Source organism: Phyllopteryx taeniolatus, chromosome 22 (assembly GCF_024500385.1).
Source record: "Phyllopteryx taeniolatus isolate TA_2022b chromosome 22, UOR_Ptae_1.2, whole genome shotgun sequence".
NCBI lineage: Eukaryota > Metazoa > Chordata > Actinopteri > Syngnathiformes > Syngnathidae > Phyllopteryx > Phyllopteryx taeniolatus.
The window spans coordinates 10324155-10347456 of record NC_084523.1 but is presented as its reverse complement, the minus strand read 5'-3'; the positions used below and the strand labels follow the sequence as shown (position 1 = coordinate 10347456).

At 49.2% G+C, this 23302-nt stretch overlaps 1 protein-coding gene across 24 annotated transcripts in view; it reads right to left on the bottom strand.

Moving 5' to 3' along the window:
* Positions 1 to 782: 782 nt before the first annotated feature.
* The window catches only part of celf2 (cugbp, Elav-like family member 2), a 186776-nt gene continuing 164256 nt past the window's right edge, over positions 783 to 23302 (bottom strand). For 5 of the 24 annotated variants that reach the window (XM_061761908.1, XM_061761913.1, XM_061761888.1 and 2 more), the window contains 10 exons: positions 21473 to 21607; positions 18186 to 18265; positions 14131 to 14292; positions 12228 to 12291; positions 10635 to 10769; positions 9395 to 9517; positions 7074 to 7301; positions 6091 to 6234; positions 5671 to 5844; positions 783 to 4160 (listed from right to left, as the gene is read on the bottom strand). In XM_061761908.1, the coding sequence (XP_061617892.1) occupies positions 5717 to 5844; positions 6091 to 6234; positions 7074 to 7301; positions 9395 to 9517; positions 10635 to 10769; positions 12228 to 12291; positions 14131 to 14292; positions 18186 to 18265; positions 21473 to 21607 (1199 nt within the window). In that variant the 3' untranslated portion in view covers positions 783 to 4160; positions 5671 to 5716. The remainder of the gene's footprint in view (positions 4161 to 5670; positions 5845 to 6090; positions 6235 to 7073; positions 7302 to 9394; positions 9518 to 10634; positions 10770 to 12227; positions 12292 to 14130; positions 14293 to 18185; positions 18266 to 21472; positions 21608 to 23302) is intronic. The other 19 variants (XM_061761893.1, XM_061761912.1, XM_061761896.1 and 16 more) reach the window with 18 other exon arrangements.

Sequence of the window (23302 nt, the reverse complement as noted above, 5' to 3'; positions counted from 1 at the left end):
TCGAAGACTCTAAATTGCCTGTCGGTGTGAATCGTTGTTTGTTTCTACGTGCCCTGCAATTTGGCGAGCGACCGGTTCAGGGTGTACCCCGCTCTTGTCCGAAGATCGCTGGCATGGGCTCTGGCACGCCATCGACCCGCGTGAGGTGAAGATGAATGAATAAAAATAGCAGACGTTAAAATATAACCAGATACATATCAAAATAAAAATTGAATAGAAAGTCAATATTAGAAACAATACAATAAAAATATATATTTTAAAACCATAAAAATAACGAAAATACAAAAACAGAAAAGAAACAAAAATGTGTAAAATAAAAAAGAAAAAATATGACATCCAATCCATCCATTTTCCATACCGCTTATCTTACGGCGGCCGACTTCGGGCGAGAGGTGGGTACACCCTGAACTGGTCGCTAGCCAAATCGCAGTTTGCAATTTAGAGTCTTCGATGAACCTAGCGTGCATGTTTTTGGGATGTGGGAGGAAAGCGGAGTGCCCGGAAAAAAGCCACGCAGGCACGGGGAGAACATGCAAAGTCCACACAGGCGGGGCCGGGGATTGAACCCGGGTCCTCAGAACTGCGAGGCTGACGCTCTAACCAGCCGGTCAAAATATTACCAATAATAAAACAATTAGTAAATGTCGCGCAAACGTCACAAAAACAAAGAGAAAGTCAAACGGGATCAATTTCCCAACGCGTTTGGCTGACACGGAAGGAAGGAAGGAAGGAAGGAAGGAAGGAAGGAAGGAAGGAGACAGGCCAAAAGAAGGCGGCACCACGAGTTGCAAAAATGGTTTAATATAGGAGACAGAAGCAAAAAACGGCATCACACCAGAACAAACCTTTCCAAAAAGGAATGGTGGCACACTCAGTTCACAGAGAAGAAGAAGAAAAAGCAGACAGAGAAAAAGAAAACGGACTCTCATTAGTCGGAGTCTTCAGAAAACTAATACACACACACACACACAACAATAAGGATCCACTCAAGGTCAATAAATAGTTTGGAGACCCAACGAGCTCTTAATATGGCGGCCATGACCACACCATGAAAGGTCACGACCCTTAGAGAGGAGAGAAGAGAGAGAGAGCGAGAGAAAAAAAAAAAAGAAAAAAAAGCAAAACTAACTCAAAAATCAAATGTTGACCAGATCGGGCCACACAGACAGCGCTTGTTTTTCTCTCTTTTTTTGGGTTGTATCCTTTAATGTCCAGTATAAAAAGTATCACTGGTACAAAATGATGCATAAGTACAATCAGTTGTAGAAATAGAAAGCCTGCATCATCATCATCATCATCATCATGGTCGTCGTCATGTTGTTGTTTTTTCCCCACCGGCTCCGTCAAACAAACAAACATCACGCAAACTTCTCTTAAAAAAACAAACAAAAAAAAAACACCCAAGAAGAAAACCATTAAAAAAATTTTTTTTTTTTTTTTTTTTTACTCTTAGTTTTGGAGAGAACTGAAAAAAAGAAGAACATGTGAACAAGTGTCACTTGGCAAAAAACACACAAAAATTTTTTTTTTGTTCTAAAACACTCAACACAAGTCAAAATGCAAAGAAATCACAAGCTCAGATTTTGTTTTCTTCCCACAAAAAGCACTTCATGAATGACGTCGTGAATTCAGGAAGGCCAACAGAGAAAACTGACGAGATCCAAAATTACGAGCAGCATGAGAGCCCCCCGGCAAATGGAGCCGCCGCCCACACACGGACCACGTTTGTGCTTGGACGCAGTCAAGTGAACGCCTCGCTTTACTTCCTGTTTGTCAGCCAATCGCACGCCTGCTTCCAAAAAAATAGTCAAATACAAAGTTTCCAAATGACGCTGTGCATCGATCACTCCAGAAAACAATTCAAAACTTGTTTGATTCTACAAACACGAGTCCAAGTTGGGAATCAGACACTTGAGTGAACAAAACTTGAAAACGCGTTTGGATGCCAAAGTTGCGCATCACACAGCTCCTGCTTTTCAATACCTGACTGATGCACAAGTTTGACCGAGAACCGGAGAACAAAAGCGGATTCCGTACGTGCGAAAGGGTTGCTTCAACCAAGTCGGACACAAAAACAAAAAGCTTTTTTTTTTGTCGTCGTCGGAGCTGGCCGTGAAGTCGTGATCGTCCCTGCTTAAGGCGAGTGGTGAGTTTGTTGTGTAGAAAAGAGTGCTGCCTTTGTTTTTTTAGTTTTTCCAGACTCCCCCAAATAGGCGCGAAGGGAGGTTTTGGGGTCAGAGGTCGGGGGGGGGGGGGGAGGTTGTCGACCGACGCCGCCTGCCGGGCACGAGGAGGGCGTGCGACACCGCCCGCCTGCGCTGTGCTTTGCATCGAAACGAACGCACCTGAGCTCCGACCCGCACCTGTGTGCGCACGTGTGTCTACATACAGTACATGTGCGTGTGTACGTACGTTCGTGTGTGTTAAGGCTTGCGATTGTGTGTTTGCGTTAGTCAGAGTGTGTGCGTGTGGTCCCGGTGGAGGCGTTCACACTCGAGGGGCTCTCACGCACAACAACAACAACAACAACAACAATAATAATAATAATAATAATATCAATCATAACAACAACAACAACAACAAAGTGAGGTCTTGCACAAGTGTGTGCGTGCGTGCGCACATGTCTATAGATATATATAGATTTATATTTATATATATATGACACATGGGCACTTCTTTTTTTGTACATTTTTACACAGATAAAAAAACAAAACAAACCCATCCAACTAAAAAGCAAACATGACGTTTTTCTCAGGCAACAAGACCACAAGTTAACAAAGTCTTTTGTCTTTTTTCTTTTGAAATCCAAAGCTTCTTTTTAAATATGAAAACACTGAGAAGAAAGTACACGTTATCAAATCATCAAGAGAAGACGACAACAACGACGACGACGGCGGCGGCAGGAAGCGGCTCCTTCCCGATTTGGCACGAAACTTCACTTTTCTTTTTTTAAAATCTCGGTTATAGGACAAAAAACACAAAACGCACGTCTAAATATTTGGACTTTCTTTCCCAACCACGTAGACAAATCAAATCGTGACATTGATGCTCCACAAGCTGACATGATAGATATATAGATTTATAGATTTCTTTCGATTTATATAGCTTTGACTCATTTTTATAGAGCTAATTAAACGACGACAAGTTCAGCAAATCCTCCGGAAAAAAAACCAAACAACAACACAAATGTCGAAGAAAGGCTTCATCTATTCAAGTAAACTCCTTTTTTTCTTTCAAAACAAACCCCCCAAAAAAGAAAACATGAGACAATTAAGCGCGTCTTGGACTTGTGATGATGGACTAAACTCACGAGGAGCGCTGACATATTTCATTTGTTTCTTTTGTTGTTGTTGTACGTCTATACACGGAAAGAGTAGAAAATATAGGTCATCTCATCATGTGCATTGAAACCACGGATTGTCTGTCTGGCGGGGAGTCAGTTCAGCACAAGGTCACACAAGTAGGTAGCATTTCTCCCCGCACCCCAAATGTCTTTTGACGTTCCCTTGTTGTTGTTGTCGTCGTCGTCGTTCCCCTCGAAACTACTCTAGAAAAAAGTGGTTCTATATATAGACTTTCATGAGAAACTCCTTATCAAAAAACTTTACACGGCCTGAAAAATGTAAAAAGGTCTCGATGCGCAACAGCTTCCGAGTCCAAAGTGTGCAGAAGGAAGGAAGCAAAGGAAGGAAGGAAGGAAGTAGTCTTAAGCCGGGCCACACGGGGGCGCCACCCTTCACTCGCCAAGATGTTTTCTCAAACGTCACGCAAAAGAAGAAGCGGCGGACGACAGAAAAAAAGACAAACACAAACGCTTCAAAAGGCACCAAAAAGAAAGAAAATATCTGTTGTATGAATGGATGCAGCTTTTGTGTCCGTCGTTTTCACGGTGATTTGTGGTTCCGACCTCATCCAAACCTCCAGTTGAGGTCACATGCAGAAAAACTACAAAGAAAACAATCAAAAGGTGGATATCCCAAGAAAAAGTTCCGTAGGCGTCAGCATAGGGGGGCTCGGCTCAGATAAAACCTTCAGACTCTTTTTTGTTTTTTGGACAGTGGGCGTGGTGAATTTTTACGTATTTGTGTTTTTTGGGGGGGGGGGGGGGGGGGGGTGGTGCCAGCGAGACACGCTAGCGAGGCATGGCGACAGATGAAGTTCTGAAGGAGGGAAAGAGAAGACAAAAAGAGCAGAGTTACGCACATCACCACAACAACGACGACGACACTTCACGCACGCTGTAACGCCCTTGTTGGATTTCGGGACCAAAAGAGCCAGCAAGTTTTCCGATGGTTTATGTTGTTTTGAAACTAACGACACTTCTTGTCATTCGTATAAAGAAGGTTTCAAATTTCAGTTGGTTTGCAAAATGCACAGGTTGGAAAAACAACCTGAAAAATGCGTTCGATTGAAATGTAAATAAATCCCGCCCGTTGATAGCAGAGAGAATCTCGGCTTGTTGAAGTCCAACTCTCATCTTTCACGTGTTCCGCCGAACTTTCGCAAAATAGCAAATAACGTGAAATCCGTCCCCAAATGGACGACCGATGTCGTCGGGGCGGAAACTTCCCGTGTCGAGTCTGGAATGAAAACCAAATTGCACGACGAACCCATGGCCGATTAACTTCAAAACTCCATTTCCATTTTCTGGCGCAAAACTCAAAGAATTTGTCTTGGAAATGTTAAGTTTCAGTTGATTTTTGTCTTATGTTGTGTTCATAATTTTGCCAATTTGAAAAAGGCCAACGTCGGCCGATCGATGGGTCGGGCCCAAATACGCACAGAAGACAACGTCGGACATGTTCCGCGTAGAAAACTGGAAACGTTCAAACGTTAGCACACGCATATTCCGTCGCTAACCGGGATTTTTTTCTTTTTTAATCAGCATGTGAAGAACCTCCATTTTCTCGAACATAACCACAACGTGAGGAAGAATATTGACTGACACTTTCGGAAGAAGAGAGAGAGAGAGAGAGAGAGAATCATCTTAAAACGTTTTCCAAATTGCAATGTTTCCTTCGGGCAAATCCCGGAAACACGGCGTGCGCAACCAAGCGACATTTTCTCACAGCCAAAAGTCGCCACGGCAGAGTTTGATGTCAAGCGTAGATTTTGGAAGATCTTCAACCAGCCCGAGAAATTTGCATTTGGAACGCAGCGAACCAAACGCGGGCGACAAACGTCCCACGTGGAGACCGGGGGGGGGGGGGTGTTCATCGGAATCCACGCAAACGACGTACACTCGCTTATGCTTCAGATTCCCGACACGTGCAAACGCAGCGGACGGAAACGAGACAAACAAACGAGAAAATGACAGGAAACGTCGCTCGACAACCAATCGCACTTTCGTCCGATGCCGAGGAAATGAAGAAAAGTCTTCCTCTTCGTTTGAGGCAGTAAACGTTTGTGGTCGGAAAAGAGAGCTGCTTTGTTTGGTTGCGTTCAGAAGAAAATCTCCTTTTTGAGCCTCAAATTGCGATAGTGAACGTGTGCTCCTTAAAAAAACCAATGTGAGCATGTGGCAGCCTGGCAAATTTCACGTGAAAATCGTTTGGATTCTTTTGTCTTTGCTCCTCCAGTCCGAAAAGAAATGAAAAAAACAAGGAGATATCGTAATAAGAAAATGGCACAAAATAAATAAAAAGCACGTCACGGGGCAAAAAAACTTACCCTAGCAGTGCTAACGGGGGCTGTCGTTAGCATGTGTAGGCTAGCATCAGTAGGGTTTGCTGTCGTTCTTGGAGCGCTTGAGCTGCACCTTCAGACGCTTCATGCCGATCTGGAAGCCGTTCATGGCCTGGATGGCCGCCTGCGCCGACACCGGATTGTCGTAGCTCACGAAGCCTGAAACAAACCACCGGGCGGGGTTGCAAAATCCACGTTGGGTTCCAGCAGCCCCAAAAAACAAATGTTGTCTCATGATGAAAAATACAACTCGATGAGAAAACATTTCCGAAAAGATCTTTCGCATCTGCCCGCGAGCGTCAGCCACGAAAAGTAGAAGCCGACGTTTGCCCGTCTATGACGTTTTGCACGGCGAGTTAGCGTGAAGCCGGCGGAATTTGGTCAGGCCGAGCGGCGTTCGCTCACCGAAACACTTGCTGAGGTTGGTCTGCTTGTCGATGAAGACTTTGGCCGAGACCACGTTCCCGAAAGGCATAAACATCTGCAGGATGTCCTGGTCGCCGAACTCCTGCGGCAGGTGGTAGATGAACAGGTTGGCGCCCTCGGGACCTGAGGCGGGCACAGCGGTCGTCACGTTGGGGATTCGTCGGCGTGGCTTTGAATGACCGCATTGCTTGTGGCACATTCACATTCGGCACATTCCGATGACTTGGTTTGAAAAAGGCGCATTTGACTCGATGGTTCCAAAGTTCTTGGCTTACTTAGCGTGATTCGTTTTTTTACTTGACTTGCAAGATTCTTCATTTCCTAATATTGATTATGGATTCATCCCTTAGTTCCTTGAGTCAAAATGTACCTTCATTGACTTTTTATGAGTTTGAAAATGATTTCAGGTTATTTGTTGAGATTGCCTCCTGTGACAAGTTCGCAATGAATCAAATTCATCGTATTTATTGATTTGTAAGTGTATTGATTTACCTGTGATGTTCGTTATGATAAACCATTCAAATGAGAATTCAAGTTGTTGAATGCATTGCGCCTAACTCAGCACGTTATGACGACTACTCTTGGTATTCGATTGATTTTGACTATTTTAATGTGAAATCCTTTTGATAAAAATATTTGTAAATAGTATTGAGACAAATGGCAAAATATATTTGTTCATTTATGCATTTGTACTAATTCATATTCAGCATTTGATCTAATCTACGTATTGCAGTTTCTTCTTCCGCTACAATTGAACTCTGTAAAAACGCACATTTTAATTGAATTCGATATCGATTTCATAAAAAAAAAAAATACATATATTTTTTTTATATAAACGGAGGTTCATTGTACTACGACGACGACTATAGTTATGCTAAGAGCGTATATTCATTGATAAACAGTGTAATCAAAGTGCACGAGCGGAGTGCGGCGTGTGGGCCGGGGGTCGGGGGTCGGCGTACCTTCTTTCTGGCTTCCGGCGGCGCCCTGCTGCTGGAGCAGCGACTGGCCGTAGAGCGTGGGCAGCGCGGCGGCGGCGTACTGCTGGATCCCTGAGTAGGCCTGCGTCAGCGCGTCCACGGTGCCCGCCGCCGCCGCCGCCGCCGCGGCCGCCGCCGCCGCGCCGTTGGCCAGCCCGGCGCCGCCCAGGCCGCTGTTGAGCGCCGCCATACCTGAGAGCATTTGAGCAACTTTACACAAAACCCAACGGTAAAGAGAGAAGAGTGCACTTACTCATTAGCGCTTTTGCAAAAAAAAAAAAAAAAAATCTTCAAACACAAAAGCGTGAGATGACGATGAGCGCACGCGAACACGCCACAATCGTAACAATCAGCAAATGTTGCGGGATTGGTCAATTGTCGGAATGTTGGGTGAGAAACGAGGTCGCAAGTTGCAGCGATTATTTATTCAACATCAAATAGCTCTGAATTGGGGATTTTTGGGGTGAAAAGTGAGAATCCATATTTGGAAGTTGAAGGAGGACGATGTCGAAAAGGGCTCCTCCGTTGAATTTGGGAGCCATCACCAATCAGCTTCTGATTGGGGAAGGGAGTTCCGTTGTCAAAGAAGAATTTCCAGGTGGAAATTGTGGATTTGGGGAGCGGCAAAAAGCTCCCGAGAAGTTTTCCAAAAAGCGGAACACTTTGGAGTTGGAACGGGAACGATGGAAACTATCCGTGCTACCGTCGGGCAGGCGAAGCGGTCGCCAGCCGATCGCAGGGCACAAAAAAACAACATTTGCATGTAAGAGCTTTGAACTAACCCATCACGCATGTTCTTAGGATGCGGGAGGAAACCGGGGTACCCGGAGAAAAGCCACGCAGGCACGGGGAGAACATGCAAACGGCACACGGGCGGGGCCGGGATTTGAACCCGCAACCTCGCAGCTGTGAGGCAGACGTGCTCACCGGTCGTCCACATCTAATTCAATAATTGTGTTGCTTGGCATTCAAACTTAACGGAGTCCTCCTCCATCGAGCGCGCGCTGTTATTTGCCAGCCTGGGGCGGGCATCGCGGGGGTTTGAGGTCACACGGCACGTGATGACCAGCGGGGGGGGGGGGGGGGGGTCTCCGAAAGCGAGCCGACGCGACGTCGGCACTCATTAGCATCGTGCGACGGCTCGATTTCACCACCTAGTGCAGACGGGGGGGGGGCGAAGGGGTCGAGGGAGGTCGAGGGGGCCACGGGAGCGGCACGCCGTCTCGCCGTCAGACACGAGCAAATAAATGATCACTGCGGCACTCCGGATTATAGGTCGCTCATTTATTCTGGGATAATTGCACCGCTGACCTTTGCAATTCAATTAAGGCTCAGATGTGTTTAAATGAGGGCGAGGGAGGGGGCACGCTGAAGCCCCCGCCCGGTTGGAGTCGGGGGGGATTACCACGGTGGAGGCGCTAAAGGTCAGCGGAGAATAATGTGGCGGAAGCTCAACTGTCACGAGATCTGATGAAGACTCCAGAAAGCGCTCGCTGGGGGCGGGGCGGGGGCGGGGCTCGTTCGGGGGGGGGGGGGGGGGGGGGGGGCTCATCTGCGCAGATTTACATCAGCCCACGGGAAAACAACAAGTGCGCTTGCTTGCAGCCGTTCACATTCATTGATGCAAACAGGAGTGGGTGAAGCAGCGTGTGGCTCGCTGGCCAAGGTCAATTTGAGAGGAACGAGCCAAAGTGGCCACATTTCAAATTTCTAATTGCCGCACAACATATTGAGTTTCAATACATTTGCAAAAGCACAAACAAACAAAGAATGAATTTCATTTTGGAGTAAGTCTGTCAAAGTGCAAACGCGGCCAATGAGAGGTCGGCACGTGATTGGGGAGGGGCTACAGGTGGTGGTGGGGGGGGGGGGGGGGCGAGGGCGAAGCCGTTTGAGCATTTAGTCCAGAGCCTACTAGTGCGCAGTCCATCAACTAGTACGCTCTTTGTGTTCACTGGTAAGTCAAGGCTGTGTACTAGTAAAATGGTGACATGTTACTAGTGAGTATGCACAAGTTGACAAACGTGTGCTAATAGTGACATTAAGAAACATGTAGTTGTTTTACTAGTACGCAAAAGAGTCATGAAGTTTCGGAATGTAAGACTCTACTAGCTTGGCCAAGTCGTTCTACTCGTGTGCAGAAATGTCCTACAGTTGTGGAAAAAAGTAGGGTGCCGTCTTACTAGTGAGGACAAAGAGCGTACTGGTACTTGGCGAGTAGACGGAGCGCACTAGTAGGCAGCGGCGCGAAGGCTTGACAATGTTTCCATGGCGATGTGGCAGATGGCAGGATGAATACTCACTGTGGACGCTACCTGCTAGTGCATTAATGTTGTTGAGGCCCACGGTGGCGCCCGCCAGGCCCTGCAGGGTGCCCAGCGACGTCAGCGAGCTCACGGCGCCCGCGTTGGCGGGGGCGCCCGCTGCTGGGGACAAACAGGAGAGCGACAACAGCGGCCGCGGTCAGGAAGGTTCCCGTGAAACGCCGGAAAGGTAAAAGCCGACCCGGCGAATACAAAACGGCCTCCGAGCCGGCTCGGCCGAATGCGTGCGGCGAGGGCGGGGTCGCGTGTCCGTGCAGGCCCGCCCTACTCGCGGCCGGCCGGTGGCGCGAGGGAGGCGGAGCCTTACCCTCAGAACAACAACAACAACGAGGAGGAGGAGGAGGAGGAGGAGGAGGAGGAGCGCTCCATATTTGGACGCTTGTGCGTCCACAAAATGCTTCCCTGCACGAACGACACCATCCGACGTTTCGATGGAAAGTCACTTTTTCTTACCGAAATTCAGAATCACGACTTTTTAGCTACGTGACATCATTGGCAAAGAAAAGTCTTTGTCATCTACATTTACAGTCATGTTTTGTCATTTATTGAATGATTTTTTCAAATTCAAAACCTGTCGTCAAAATTCACAAACACGTTTTTAAAATCTAAATTCACACTTTTTGAAACAAATTTGCAATTTGTTATCTAAAAGCGCAAACACATTTTTAAGATCTAAATGTTTTTTTCCATCTGAATTCATGATCGAAATGTGTTTGGAAACTAAATTCTTTCATACAAATTTTGTGGGCTCTTTTTTGTCGAATCTAAATTCACGCTCACGTTTTGATACGCTAAAATCATGACGACAACCTTTTGGTATCGAAATTCACCTTTCCAAAAATTCGTTATCATGCTTTGTGAACACAATTTCAAATTCACACTTTTTTTGTTTGTTTTAACAACATGAATTTATAAAAATCGGTTTGTTGTTCGACTTTTTGATTTCGTCTTTTGTCTGTCACCGCAGCGGCCACGGCGCCAACAAGTCTTTATTTTCCGAAGGGGCTGAGCTGAAGGTGGCGCTCTTGAACCCAACAAAAAAAGAAGCTAGCAGCAAAAAACAAGTACACACGCGCACACACACGCACGCACGCACGCGCGTACAAGGCGTGTCACACAAATGGCGGATGGGTGATCGGTGGAATTCGGTGGCGATGTCGGCGAATGATGGCGAGGAGCCCCGGTCGCCCCGGATACGGCCCGTGGGCCGCGGCGTTACCTGGGCTGGCCAGCGCTCCCAGGGAGGCGGCGCCGGACGACAGGGCGTTGGCGGTGGACGGGCTGGCGGAGTTTTGGGCCGCCGCCGCCGCCGCCGCCAGAGCGGCCAAGTTCTGCAACTGCAGCGCGCTCATACCTGCGGAGAGGGGGAGCCACAGAGTCTTCAGTCAAGTCTTCCCGGGCGGCGTCCGCTCCGCCGCTGCTGTGGCCCTCGCAACTGGCGAGCTCGGCGACGGGGCGCAGACGCGGCGCCGTCTACATACCGTTCCGTGGGAACGCGCGCTCGCACGCAAAACAAGACGGCGCGCCAAAACTCCAGACGGACGGCGGGACCCCCGCGTTGCAAACCGGGACGGTGGAATCCCAAATCCCGACCCACGTATCATTGGCGTTCGTGGGGACCCGTATCACCGTGACAAAAGCCCTTTGAGCATTTCGTCCGTATACTACTAGTGCACCGACTTGCCCGCGCACTTGTACGCTCTTTGACGTCACCACTAAGACCGTTCAGCGCACTCGTAAAATGATTCCTTGTCCAAGAAATCCAAGGAGGACTTCCCATCGGTCCTCTTTGCAACCACGCGCAGCCCGCACGTGCGCCCTCCTTACACTTTTTGCCAACCTCCCGTGACTTCCTCTTGCTCTTGTTGCCCGCTTTTCCGCTTTTCTCTCTCTCTCTTCCTTGTCAAAGGCCACCGCGCCGGTTCGAGGCACTTTTCCAAGAGCTGGAGGCAAAGGAAGTGGCAGATGACAAAAGCGGCAAGAGAAGGATCAAGCGGTGAAGACAAGTTCGGTTTTTTGACGATGTCAAGTGCCAGGCCTCGAAGTGAGCGGTTTTTGAAACTCGAGCGCAGATGGCCCAAACGCTTTTTCTCCCCTTTAGAAAAAAGAGATGCAAAAGTCTGGCGCCGTGACACCTTTGAGATCGAGAAGACGGAGCATTTGGAAAGGAAATGGATCTCCCGCCAAATATGTTCCAACTGCACGTTCCGCTCCGTTGTGTGACGCGCCTTTTCCAGGGATTTCTGCGCCCGAGCAGCATTTGAAAAATTCTGCCCCTGACTTGGACCGTGAGGAGACCCGCAAAAAAAAAAAGGCTCAAGAGGCCACGCCTGCAAAGAGACGAGCTCGCCGCTATTTGGCTTGACGCCTCCTCCAGATTGGGTCGGATCGCTCGCACATGCGAAGCGCGGATGCGAGGCGGACGGGCGAGAGCAACCGAGCAAAACTCGGCTTCGCGAGTTTCCAGCTTGCCCGGGCAATCTCCGTTCTCCGTCCAAACCGGCGACGCGCGGCACCGAGCGCGGCCTCGCCCGTTCGGTGCCCCGAAAAGCTTCCGTTTCAAAAGCCAAAGAGAGTCAATTCCCTCCTCGCTGCCTCCTCGCGGCGGGCGACGGATGGCCGCCGGCTCGCTCCCCGTCTTGGCCTGCCTCACGACGAGATCGACGCGGATCTTCGCGAGGCGTTCAAACTCTTCGGGGGCGAAAGATGCGCGCGCTTTTGCATCTGCTATGCTCTTTGCTGACAAAAAGACAACGGGGAGGCGCGAGCTACAAAGGCGCCGCCGCGGACGGGAGACGATCGGCGGCCTCACCCGCCATCTGCTGGATCCCGCCGAAGGCGCCCAGGTTGCCGGAGGAGGTGGCCTGTTGCAGCAACTGCGCACAAAGACAAGAAAAGAAATCTTAGAAAACCGCCGGATATTGTCACAACAGTTGCGATGGGAACATTCGCGGCCGGGCACGGAGGAAAGGAGCGCCGCGCGAGCCTGAAAAGCCGAGCGAGGCGGCCCGAAGCGATCGCGCCTCCGACAAGTCGAGCGGCAAAGGCTCTCGTCAGCCGCCGACTAATTAGATTCCAAACAAAACAAAAGCCGGCGAAAGAAAACCGAAAAAAACCAGCCCGCCTTCATCCCAAATGAACATCCCGATGCCGCAGCCCAATTGGATTTCTGGGTTTTTGTCCGCGCCCGGAAACGTTTTCCACAAGCGTTCGTTGTTTGTCCTCAAATTGACATATTTATTGCCAGCTTATGAGACACAAAACAACAACCCAAAATGTCTCACCGAGGTGGCAATTTTTGAACATTTCCTCTCTTGCTGCTTCTTTTCCACTCGTGACTTCCGATTTCCAAAAAATATCCAAATACCTTCTTCTTCGTCAATTTGAAAATATTCCTCTCAATATGATAAATATTGCTGTTAAATTGGTGATTCAAAAATCAGCAGCATCTTCGGTCGATTTTTTGGTCCTTTATCCTTCCATTAGTCAAATTATTTTTCATATCCATGATTTCCATCCACCTTCATTGTGTCTTTTCCACTTGTGACTTTCTTCTTGTTTCTCATTTAAAAAGAAATACACACACACAAAACAAACCCCCATTTGATCAATATGATATAAATTCATATTAAATGGAGCATTAAGAAAATGTGTTTTGCTCTTTTTCACCGAACACTTCAGAAGAAATTGGACTTCTTTCTGTCTTTTGCACTCGGGACTTGATTTCTTGATTTTTCAAGCCGTCTTGCACTTGACAGCCTTTGAAAACTTTCAGTTTTTAATGTGGACAGTTGTTGTTTTTGTTTTTTTTTGGGGGGGGGGGGGGGGGGGGGGAAATTGCTTTTGAAAGAACCTCAAGCTGCCATCTCGCTCGAAGTCGGACGGCCGGAACAAGTCGATCGTTTCGTCGCGGCCAAAAGACGGACGAGCGCATCCGACGGAAATATTCAAAAGGTTAACGACGGCCCACCGAAAGCTCCTCAAATGACTCCCATTCATCTGGCGCCTTTTTTCTCCGCCTCCGCCTCCGCCTCCTCCTTCTCTTTATGTCTAATTTGGGAGCGCTTGGCGGCGGGGTTGTCATGGTAACGCAGACGAGAAGACCTTTCAACTGCTCGTCCTTTTGTTGGAAGCCACTTTGAAACAAAAGCTGAATCGAGTTCCTCGTCTCCACGAAGGGCGGGACGGAGGGACGACAAAAGACCATCGGAAAGCGGGCGGACATCTTCAGGAGGACGCCGTGAAATTTTTAGAGGAATTTCACAAGGGGAGTCGAGCAAAAAAATAAAAAATTAAAATAAAGTTTGCTCGCTTGTATCTCAAGGCGGAACTGTACAGTGAACCGTCGCATATTTGCGTTCAGCATTGGCAAACGGAAGTATTTGCGCTTTTTTTGTGTGTAGCCACGTGTCATAAAAATATTGCTTTGGTGACATCTGGTGCCAGGCAACTCAGTTGAACTGAGAGGAGGAACTTCATTTAGTCAGGACATAGCCTTGTCTCGGACAAAAAGGAAAAAGAAGGGGTTTGCCATCATCCTTCGGCAATTCCAAAGCTTTTTTTTTTTTTTGAAGTGGGTGCAACCTGCCGATTTTGACATCGGAAAAAGGGAATATTTGGCCTTTTTTTTTCGTTTTTTTTTCCTTCCAGAGCTGTACTTACGTTCCCCCGTTTACCGGAAAGTTTCCAACTTGTTTTCCAATCCCGAGCCTTACCGCCAAGTACTGCGGGGTGAGTCCGCCCAGGCCCGTCAGGCTCCCCCAGGTGGTGGCGCTGTTGAGCTGCTGCATTTGCTGGGCCAGCTGCTGCTGCAGACGCCGCTGCTCTTTGTCCTTCTGCGTGTCGGCAAACTTCACCACGATGGGGGACGAGCAGCCCTACGGGGGGGGGGCCAAATGAAAGAAGACGAATGAAGGCAGACGACGAGACACAAACGCCTCGAACTTATTTGTGTGGCGCTTGCCAGCGGGTAGAAAACACAAGAAAAGTAGGTGTGTGTGTGTGTGTGTAGCGTAGTGTTTTGCAAACCGGGGGCCCGCTAGCCATCGCTTGCTAACAAATTGCATCCAGTAGACGCCTGTTTTTGGTGTTGGTTTTTATTTCCCGCAATCGATGTGTTTTGGAAGTTGCATCTAACGGACGGCGAGGCGGACTCCACAATGCCAGCGCCGCATCCTTCAAATTAAAAGCGCGGAAGACGACTTTCTTGGGCCACCCGGTTGGCGTATTTAGCGGTCGCGCTCAAAACGACGGAAGCGCGTGAAACTGTGACTATACTGGCGCGCGTTGATTTGGAAGGCCTGCTTCTTTGACCGCCATGCCGCTCGGGTGTCGCCGAGCGGACCGGGAGGCTCGTCGTTGCCACGCGTCGTTAATGATCATACGCCGTGCCTTCTTTTTTCCGCAGTACGAGAAAATCCCGAGAGAATTCCAGAGGGAATTTGCAAAATGGCTCCCGCCGCCGTCTTCAAATCACGAAAAATGATTCTCGCCATTTTTCGGCCGTCTGGAACAAACGATTCGGAAGAAGAATATTTCCGATGGGAAACTTTGCATCGGGTTTTGTCCGATTGGGCTTTGCTCAGACTTCCCGGAGCCGATTCCTCCCCAAACTGGACTCTTCCTCACCTCGTTGCGGGCCAATCGAAAGCTCGATTTGGACTTGGATGTCGCGTACATGAGCAACACCGGCAGGAATCGTCCTTTTTTCCGTAGATTTTTTTTACATTTTTGGAATAAAAGCTCGATTACAGCAAGAAAGTCCCATTTATTTTGATGAGAAATTGTGTCGTTTCAAGAATATCGTCCAATATATTCACGAACGAATCACGCGTATTTTGAAGAATACGAAGTGTAATGTTTGAGCTGCGTCACTTCGAAAAATCCCACGTTAAACTTCCAAAGTTTAACATCGTGTTACGATGTCATCTTGGGAAAACTAAAACTTTATTCTCACAAAATGATCATTAGTTTTCTCCAAAATATGAATTTATTCGTGTCAAATTGGGACTTTCTCAAAAATAAGCAACTTTGAAATTCATATGGCATTTCGGGGCGTACTTGGCAATGATTCTAAAATGGCGTGAGGATGAGGATTTTTGGAAAAACATCTTCTTGGACCCCAAAAATTGGAGGAGAGATTTTGGTATTCGGTTTTGCTCTGCATCAGATGCGGGGAAAAAAGCCATCAGGGCACAAAATGACACGTCGACGCCAAAGCCGGCGGTCCCACAAGGGCTCGGCTATCGCCGAGGCCACAAAGAGATTTCCCGACTCCTCCGACTATTTCATCAGCGGCGGCGGCGGCAGCGCGCGCGCACGCCAGGCGGAGCAATTGGACGACGACGATAACCGGAACGAGCGAGCACGAGAGGGAACAGGTCGACAGGGAGATGGAGAGATTTCCACCATCGGGAGGCCATTTCATTAGCGTGTGTGTGAGAGGTCCTGCTTTGAGGGGGTTAGGGTTAGGGTACGTGCGGGACAAGGGGTCAATCATTTCTTCTCATGTTTGCCAGATTGACGATGCACGAGCTTTGTCAGAACAACGAACGTCAACGCAAAACGTTTGGGGAAAGAAAGCCTTTTGATCACGTTTGCATCGACGCGGGCTTCCCGTGCAACATCAAGCGCGGCTTTTGGAGACTCTCCTCATGATAGACAAGCCTACCAAAATTCACGCCGCAAAGTCCAACGAGCTGCCGGGCGGAATTTTCGGAAACCCCAAATGCCGATTGCAAACCAAAATGGCAGCTGTCCAGTGCATTTTCAGGCTTGGCTTCTCGAGGCGTTTTTGTAGTTCCGCTCATCGTAGACGTGCCAACCAAATTTCAGGTTGCCAAGTCAAACTGGCTTTCCATAAAATCCCACATGGGATCTGAGCTGCCTGACTGACACTGAATTCAGCCAATCAGATGTTGCAGATTAACCAGATGATAAATGTTTTTTTCTAATTTGGTTTGCGGAGGCCTCAGAAAAATCGGTTGGCAAAACACGTCACGTTAACAGACGCGTTCGGACCCGACGACGACGAGGCGCGAGGGAAGCCCGGAAAGCTCGGCGAAGGGCCGCCTCCGCCCGTGAACCGATCGGCTGTCTCGCTGCCATCCGCTTTCATTAGGACGTGACATTCAGGCGCCGGCTGGCGCGTGGCGGCGCCCGCCTGAATGTCACGGCGTAATGAGACGCGGGATGCGACAGTGACAGGCCTGTCAACACGCACGCACGCACGCACACACCTGAAACGCTCGCCGCGTGACATCATTTATTCTTTTCAGAAAATAAGAAATCAATCAAAATCTTGAAAATCCTCTAAAATATTTATTTTCATTACAAAAATGCAAAATATGAAGAAAGAAATACAAATACATTTTTTTTTTAATTGAGACATTTTTGGGGGGTAAAAAATGTCTGCCATGTGATTACGACCCCCCCCCCCCCCCCCCCCCCCTCAAAAATACACACGCACACGCTGAAACAGAGCCAAGACAATAACCCGACTCTATTGACCAAAACTCATTGAGAGCAGAAGTCATTAGTTTGAAATTGCAGAAGCGAACCAAACCAAAGCGCCGAAGGCCGCGTGGCTTGTTTACCGCGGGAAGTGCGCACACGCCCGTGGCGTGTCGTGTTCGTGTGTGCAGTGTCGGCTAATAGCAGCCCTCTTTCCGTCGGGACCAAAACATTGCAACCCGACAGACTTCGCTGGCAAATGCTTGGACATAAAATCAAGCAAATCATCCAAGAATATTGGAAAAAAGCTCCAATCGATGAAAATGGTTGTTTATTTGAGTGCGTGTTTAAGCGCATACCTGAAAAAACATTTTTTTAGCTGGAAATAGCGGGAAAAAAAGGCTATTTTCAATTCTACATTTAAATTGTGATCGTTTCTAAAAAAAAAAAAAAAAGTGTCTTTTTTTTCCCATCGATTTTGATTTGATGTAATTCGGGATAAAAACATGAATAGCGGTAACAATAATATTGAGGAATTTCGGGGGTTTCCCCTCAATGCCACGGCTGCGAGCTGTGAAAGGTCCCCATTGAGCGACTCGCATTTGGGTCCTCGCACAATGCCAACTGACAAAGCGTGACGAACGCACCCCTGCTCGCATGCCCGAGGGGGCGGAGCTCGATGATGATGCCGCCGCCTAATGAGACGGTCCCGGGGGGGCCGACGGCGCACACGGCCCCGTTATTGTCGCTGGCTCGCTCGCCCCATTCTCTCCCGACGGCAGCGGGCCGGAAGAAGCGGCACCCGGGACCCCCGCGAAGGCGCAGCCGATGAGGGCTGCGCTAACCTCCTCCTCCGTGTTCGCAGCGCTTTTGTTTATTCCGGCAGGCGAGAGAAGCATCGCCGACGCAGGTTAACGCTTACACAACAAGCGTGATGCGCAAACACGACATTTAACTCCGATATCAACACGAAGAGATATGAGGCGTCAGCCGCAACATGAAATTTGGTCGGCGTGTCTTTCGTGAGTCGACCCACGACCAAGTTGGCGAATTCTGCCATTTTGCCTCCAAATGTCAACGTTCGGGAAACTACTCCAACGAGCATTTTTCGTCAGTTTCACACCGAGGAACGGGACACGTGGCGGGCGTGCCTATCGTGAGCCGACCCACAAAAAAAAGTCTCAAGAAACCGCGCCCAGGAAGTCTGCCATTTTGTCGGGAGTACCTCATGAACGGCCTGCGTGTTTGATGGAAAATGGCGGAAACATGAAATGTGTTTGACATTTGGCAGCGTGTACAAGGTGAGAGGGTGCAGTACCTCCATAGTCTGAGACTGGTGCATGGCTTTGATCGCATTCTGTGCCATAGCTCGGGTGGAAAACGTGACAAAGGCACATCCTGTAGGGGGGGGAGGGAGGGAGGGAGGGGGGGGGGGGGAGGGAGGGAGGGAGGGAGGAGGGCAGGAAGAGGAGGAGGAGAAGGAGGAAAGACGAGAAAGAACAAAAACAAGACAAAAGGGTTGGACACGTCGTCGTTATAAAAAAAAACAAAAAACCCACAAGACCCAAAAACAGACAACGGGACAACGAGTGTTGTCGGTCGCTATAGCAACAACAGCTTGAAACGAGCACAGTGTCACGACAAGCACGGCCCCGCCCTCTTCCCGCGTGGCTCCACCTCCCCCTCATCCGAAGCACCCGATTGGCCGAGACGTCACGCGGGGGGCCGCCATCGTGTCTGCCGACCTTATCCCGAAGAGGATCAAACTCGGCAGCCGTTGGACGAATTGAGACGCAAACGGCACAATGGCGCACTTCCTGTGACTTTTTGCGTCGCGCGAGCTACTCATGATGGATACGTCCACCAAATTTCATGTTGCTCATAAGTCAAAGCGGCTTCAGGGGCGGAATTTCCCAGCAAAATCTTCGAAGCCGCTCGACGGACATTGTTTTTCCGCCGATCCAGCCGATGTTGGCGATTAACGGCACGATGAACGCTTTCCGACTCGCTTAAAAGTTGGCGAGCCGCATTAGCTCAAGCGGGCCCGAGCACACGGCACAGTTCAGGCCCGACCAGCTGAACGACGGGATCGCTCAAGAAACAGTTTCATGAGAGAGATCCTTGCCCCCCGGGGTTTTGGGCTCAACTGAAATTTGGTCGGCGTGTCCGCCGTAGGTCGACCCACGGCGAAGTCTCAAGAAGCCGTGACACAAAAGGCACAGGAAGTCCGCCATTTTGGCGGGAATTGAATGAAAACGAAACCCATGACGCCGCCTGCCTTCGACACTTTGGAAATCGGCCGTCACACAAAACCAAAAGGATCTTTGGGATCGGAGGCAAATGTCGGCGTCTTCCTCAAACCACTTCGATGAGCCATTTTGAGGGACCCTCGTTGGGCTTTCATTTGGGTTAACGCCTCCCTCCAGATGGACGATCGGGCCGATTTTGAAGCCGTCGGCGGTTATCAGGCCATAAAACTCAGCTCCACTGCTAAATAAAGCGCCAACCTGGTTATTTATTTCACTTTTCTGCCACTAAAAATACCTCCGGGTGGCGAGGAAGCAAACAGTCCTTTCGTGAAAGTAGGCTAGCTCCCTGGGCCCGCCGGTCCGCCGGAGGTACGATCCATATTTTATTAATAGCACGCCGGCTCGTCCGATTGATGCCACAATTTTTAATAGCGGCGGGGCCGCTTTTGGAGCTGTTTATTTGCCAACCGGGTCGGGGGGGGGGGGTGGGTGGGTTATTTACCGGCGGCACTTCCTCTTTTCACTCGCCGCTAAGTGCTCCGTGTAAGCGCCGAGACATCTAAAATATTGATCGGGACAAAAGAGCGGCGGCACCGGAGGGAAGGAGGGAGGACGAAATGCTGGAGAAAAACGGAATTTCAGGACAGCCCGGGCTGCTTCTTCGAGAATCGGGAGGGTGTGGAGCAAAGCAACGGTAAAACACCCAGAACAAGCACACAATAACGACACGACGACAACGACAACAACACACAACTGACGAGATGACACTGAAGCTGGCGTGACGGGAGGAGGAGGAAGAAGAGGAAGACAAACGGGAAGCACAGGTGGTGGATTTCAGACTGAGCTCCACTCAGCTTATTGGTGGAATCGAATGAATTATCATTGGAGCGATGGATTGATAAAGTATTTGCTGTCCTTTGCTGTCCACTGGACACGAAATTGTACGAGCGGTCTCCCAATAATCCTTCGATTGATGACTGCATTGGACATGAGATTGCCGGGGGGGACGCATCGCCTGGAGCCAATTGGAGCCGGCAACGTGAAATTTCGAGATGACCCACGAAAAAGGCTCACGACCCATTTTGGGGTCATCTTCCAGTGGTTTGTCAACGGTGAGCTACTCGGAGAGATGCGGTCGGGTTGCCACAAAATTTGGAGGCCAAACGGGCGGCCTTGCTGATTGGCGCGGCAGGACCTCATCACTTGGTTCCAACTCGCAAGATCAGAAGTACACGGTGACTTGCGGCTGTCATTCTTCTTTTTTTTCTGTTTCCTTATGGAAAAATGGGACTTTGACGTGAACCTCAGCGAACGGCGTGATGACGACGGGACGACAGTGAGTTCAGGCTGAAGGTGAAGCACATGTACACGAGTGTTGTGGTGGGAGAAGGGGGGTCGTGGTTTTGGGAGGAGAGGGGTGAGCGGGGTGGGTCAGGAAAAAGGGGTCGGGGGAGAGAGGGAAAGATGCTATATAGGGCCAAAATATTCCCAGCAGCCACAACAGCCCCAAGATGTCACTCAAAAGTCCACAGTGAGCAGGACCAGAACCAGCGGCGGGCGCAAGTCACAAGTCAGTCTCAAGTCCCAAGTTACATTATTTGCCGTAAGCAGTCATCAAAAGTCACCGAATCGTGCTCGGTCACAACATTGCACGGCTCATGACACAAAGAGGTATATTTACACCGGTAAAAGTTCAATGAGCGGCAAGTGAGAGTGGGAAATAAAATGTAGACTGACCTGGCCAAAGGAGAATGAAACTGAACACTAAACATTATCCGTGACATCTAAAGACAGATTTTTTTTAAAAATATGTGTTCTGTTATATCGTGAGAGAAACCGTTTGATGCCAAGAACGCGTCGTCAAATTGGCTCGGACGGTAACGACACCGCAGCTAGGAGAAATGGCGTCAAGAGTTCTTTCAAACACATTCACTGCCATTGACGGCTTTAGAAGTCAAACGTCCACGTTAACTGGGACGGCTTCCGCCAGTCCGGAAGGTCGTGAGTGTGTCGAGTGCTCAATCCTGATCTGTGATTGGATGAGAGCGATACATACAGTCGATGGATACAAAGCAAATGGCGGACTACTGTATGTTGAAAATGCAGATGTGCAACTAGAAACGGGAAAGACTTGTCAAGTCGTGCAGTTCAAGTCCGAGTCAATTTGAGTCTTCAGCTTTAGTCAAGACGGTCCTAAAAGTGGCGACTGTGCCCCTCGTCCGAGCAGAACGTCCGGGGAGGGTTCTGGCGCCTTCCGTCGCGGGAGGCCACCGGAGGCTGTTGCGGCCGGCCGGCCGCCCGGCGGCGTTCGGCGTCGGACGGAAGCGAGCGGCATCCGCTACGGAACGCGACGCACCTCTGCTCAGCCCGTCGGGGCCCCGCAGGATCCGACACTCCTCGATCTGGCCGAACGCCGAGAACATGACCCGGATGTCGTTCTCGTTGCACTTCTTGGACACCATGCCGATGAACAACTTCCTGTCTTCCACCGCTGCAGTGGGAGCACAAAGAGGAAGAAGCAAAAGCTTCCATTGGCGAGTGCTCAAAATTCATTGATCGGATGAAAACCAGCACTTGAATAACCTTTCACCCCCCCGTCGACCTCAAACAATTTTCCAAGCAGTGTTGGGAAGATGTGACTTTGGAAATGGGATGACATTCCATTCAATTTTGATGACTTTTCTGAATTTGGAATGACTGCATCAACAGGACACCAAAAAAAGGGGATTCGAAACCATGGATCATTATTTGGGAATGAACCGCATATTGGGTCGTTACACAAATCATCATACATTGACAACAAAACGTGACGGAATGTCAATACACAATAAAAAATGCCTTTGTTGCATGATACGCGCACAACGCCACCATATCGTAACATGTTGACCTCATGACAAATGTGCACAGGTTAGAGAATATCACTTGGTACGACAAACCAGTTAAGTGGTTGTTCCTTAAAAAAGTCCAACATTTTCAAGATGAAACCGTTCAAAAGCCAAAGTGGAAGAAGAAAAGTGCAACTTTGAGCCACACCTCGTCAAAATCTCAGACAAACTAATAGCTTGCACTACCTACGAGGTCATCTTTGGGACAAATAGAATGGCACATGACCAGAGAGAGCCAATCACAAGCGAGGAGGTGACATGCAAAAAAGAAAACAAAACAAACGTCACGGAAATTGCCAAAAGCAGCTCATTGAATTTCACATTTTCTCCCACTTCTGTGACTGATTCCAATGACATTCATTTGATGACAAAATGTCCAACTGACCTCAAACGAGGGAGCCACGAAATTCACATGAGTGGATAAGCGAGGATAGTTTCAAAAAAGACATCTGCGGAAAGGCGCGCGGCCCAAATGTGTCAATTTACTGCCGTTTGTGACGAAATTCGAACCCAGTCCCTCCCAACTGCGAGGCGTCCACGTGCTAACCACAGGACGCCGCTTCCTCCGCGGAACGCCAGGCGACGGCGAGGAACTTCGCCGGCATTCCATCCATCCGCTGAGCGCGCGTGTGCGTTCAATGCTAATCCAATTCATTTTTAATGAGGCGAGTGTCAGTGGCGGGCGCGAGGCGAAGCGGATAAGCGCTCTGTTGCACTCGGGGAAATCAATAGCGCGCTTGTTTATTTTGCTCGGCGGATTGTTTGTGCGTTTAAAAAAAAAAAAGAGAAAGAAGATAAGTGGCGCTTGGCTACGCTGACGCTCGTTTCCCACCCGTCTCGCGCACGCACGTGTGCGCGCCGTCGCCAACGGTCCGACACGCTAATTAATTTCTTGAGCGCAGGTCATGTGACGAGCGAGATGCAGGCAGCGTCGCATCCTGAAGGGAACTGACAAACAAACACAAAAACCCCCCCAAAAAACAAGCATAAGGTAGCGGCCCGTTGAGTCAGCTGACTTGCCAGATCCACAAGGTCACATTTGCAACTCATCGGAAGCTCAGAGCTAACAGTGTCAGAAAATAAAGAGAACTATAGCGACATGAAAACAAATATATTTTCACGAGGAAAATCTAATAGTTATTGACGCGTTAACTTTAGCAGCCAGGGGAACGCTTTCCTTCCTGTGGTGAAGTTTTGGCGCCCGTTTAGGCGGCGCGCTCGCACCGCTGAGAAAATTCTCAGCACTTCCTTTTGACACGATCATGAACGGAGGCAGCGCGGCACGTCTCGTGTTGATTTCC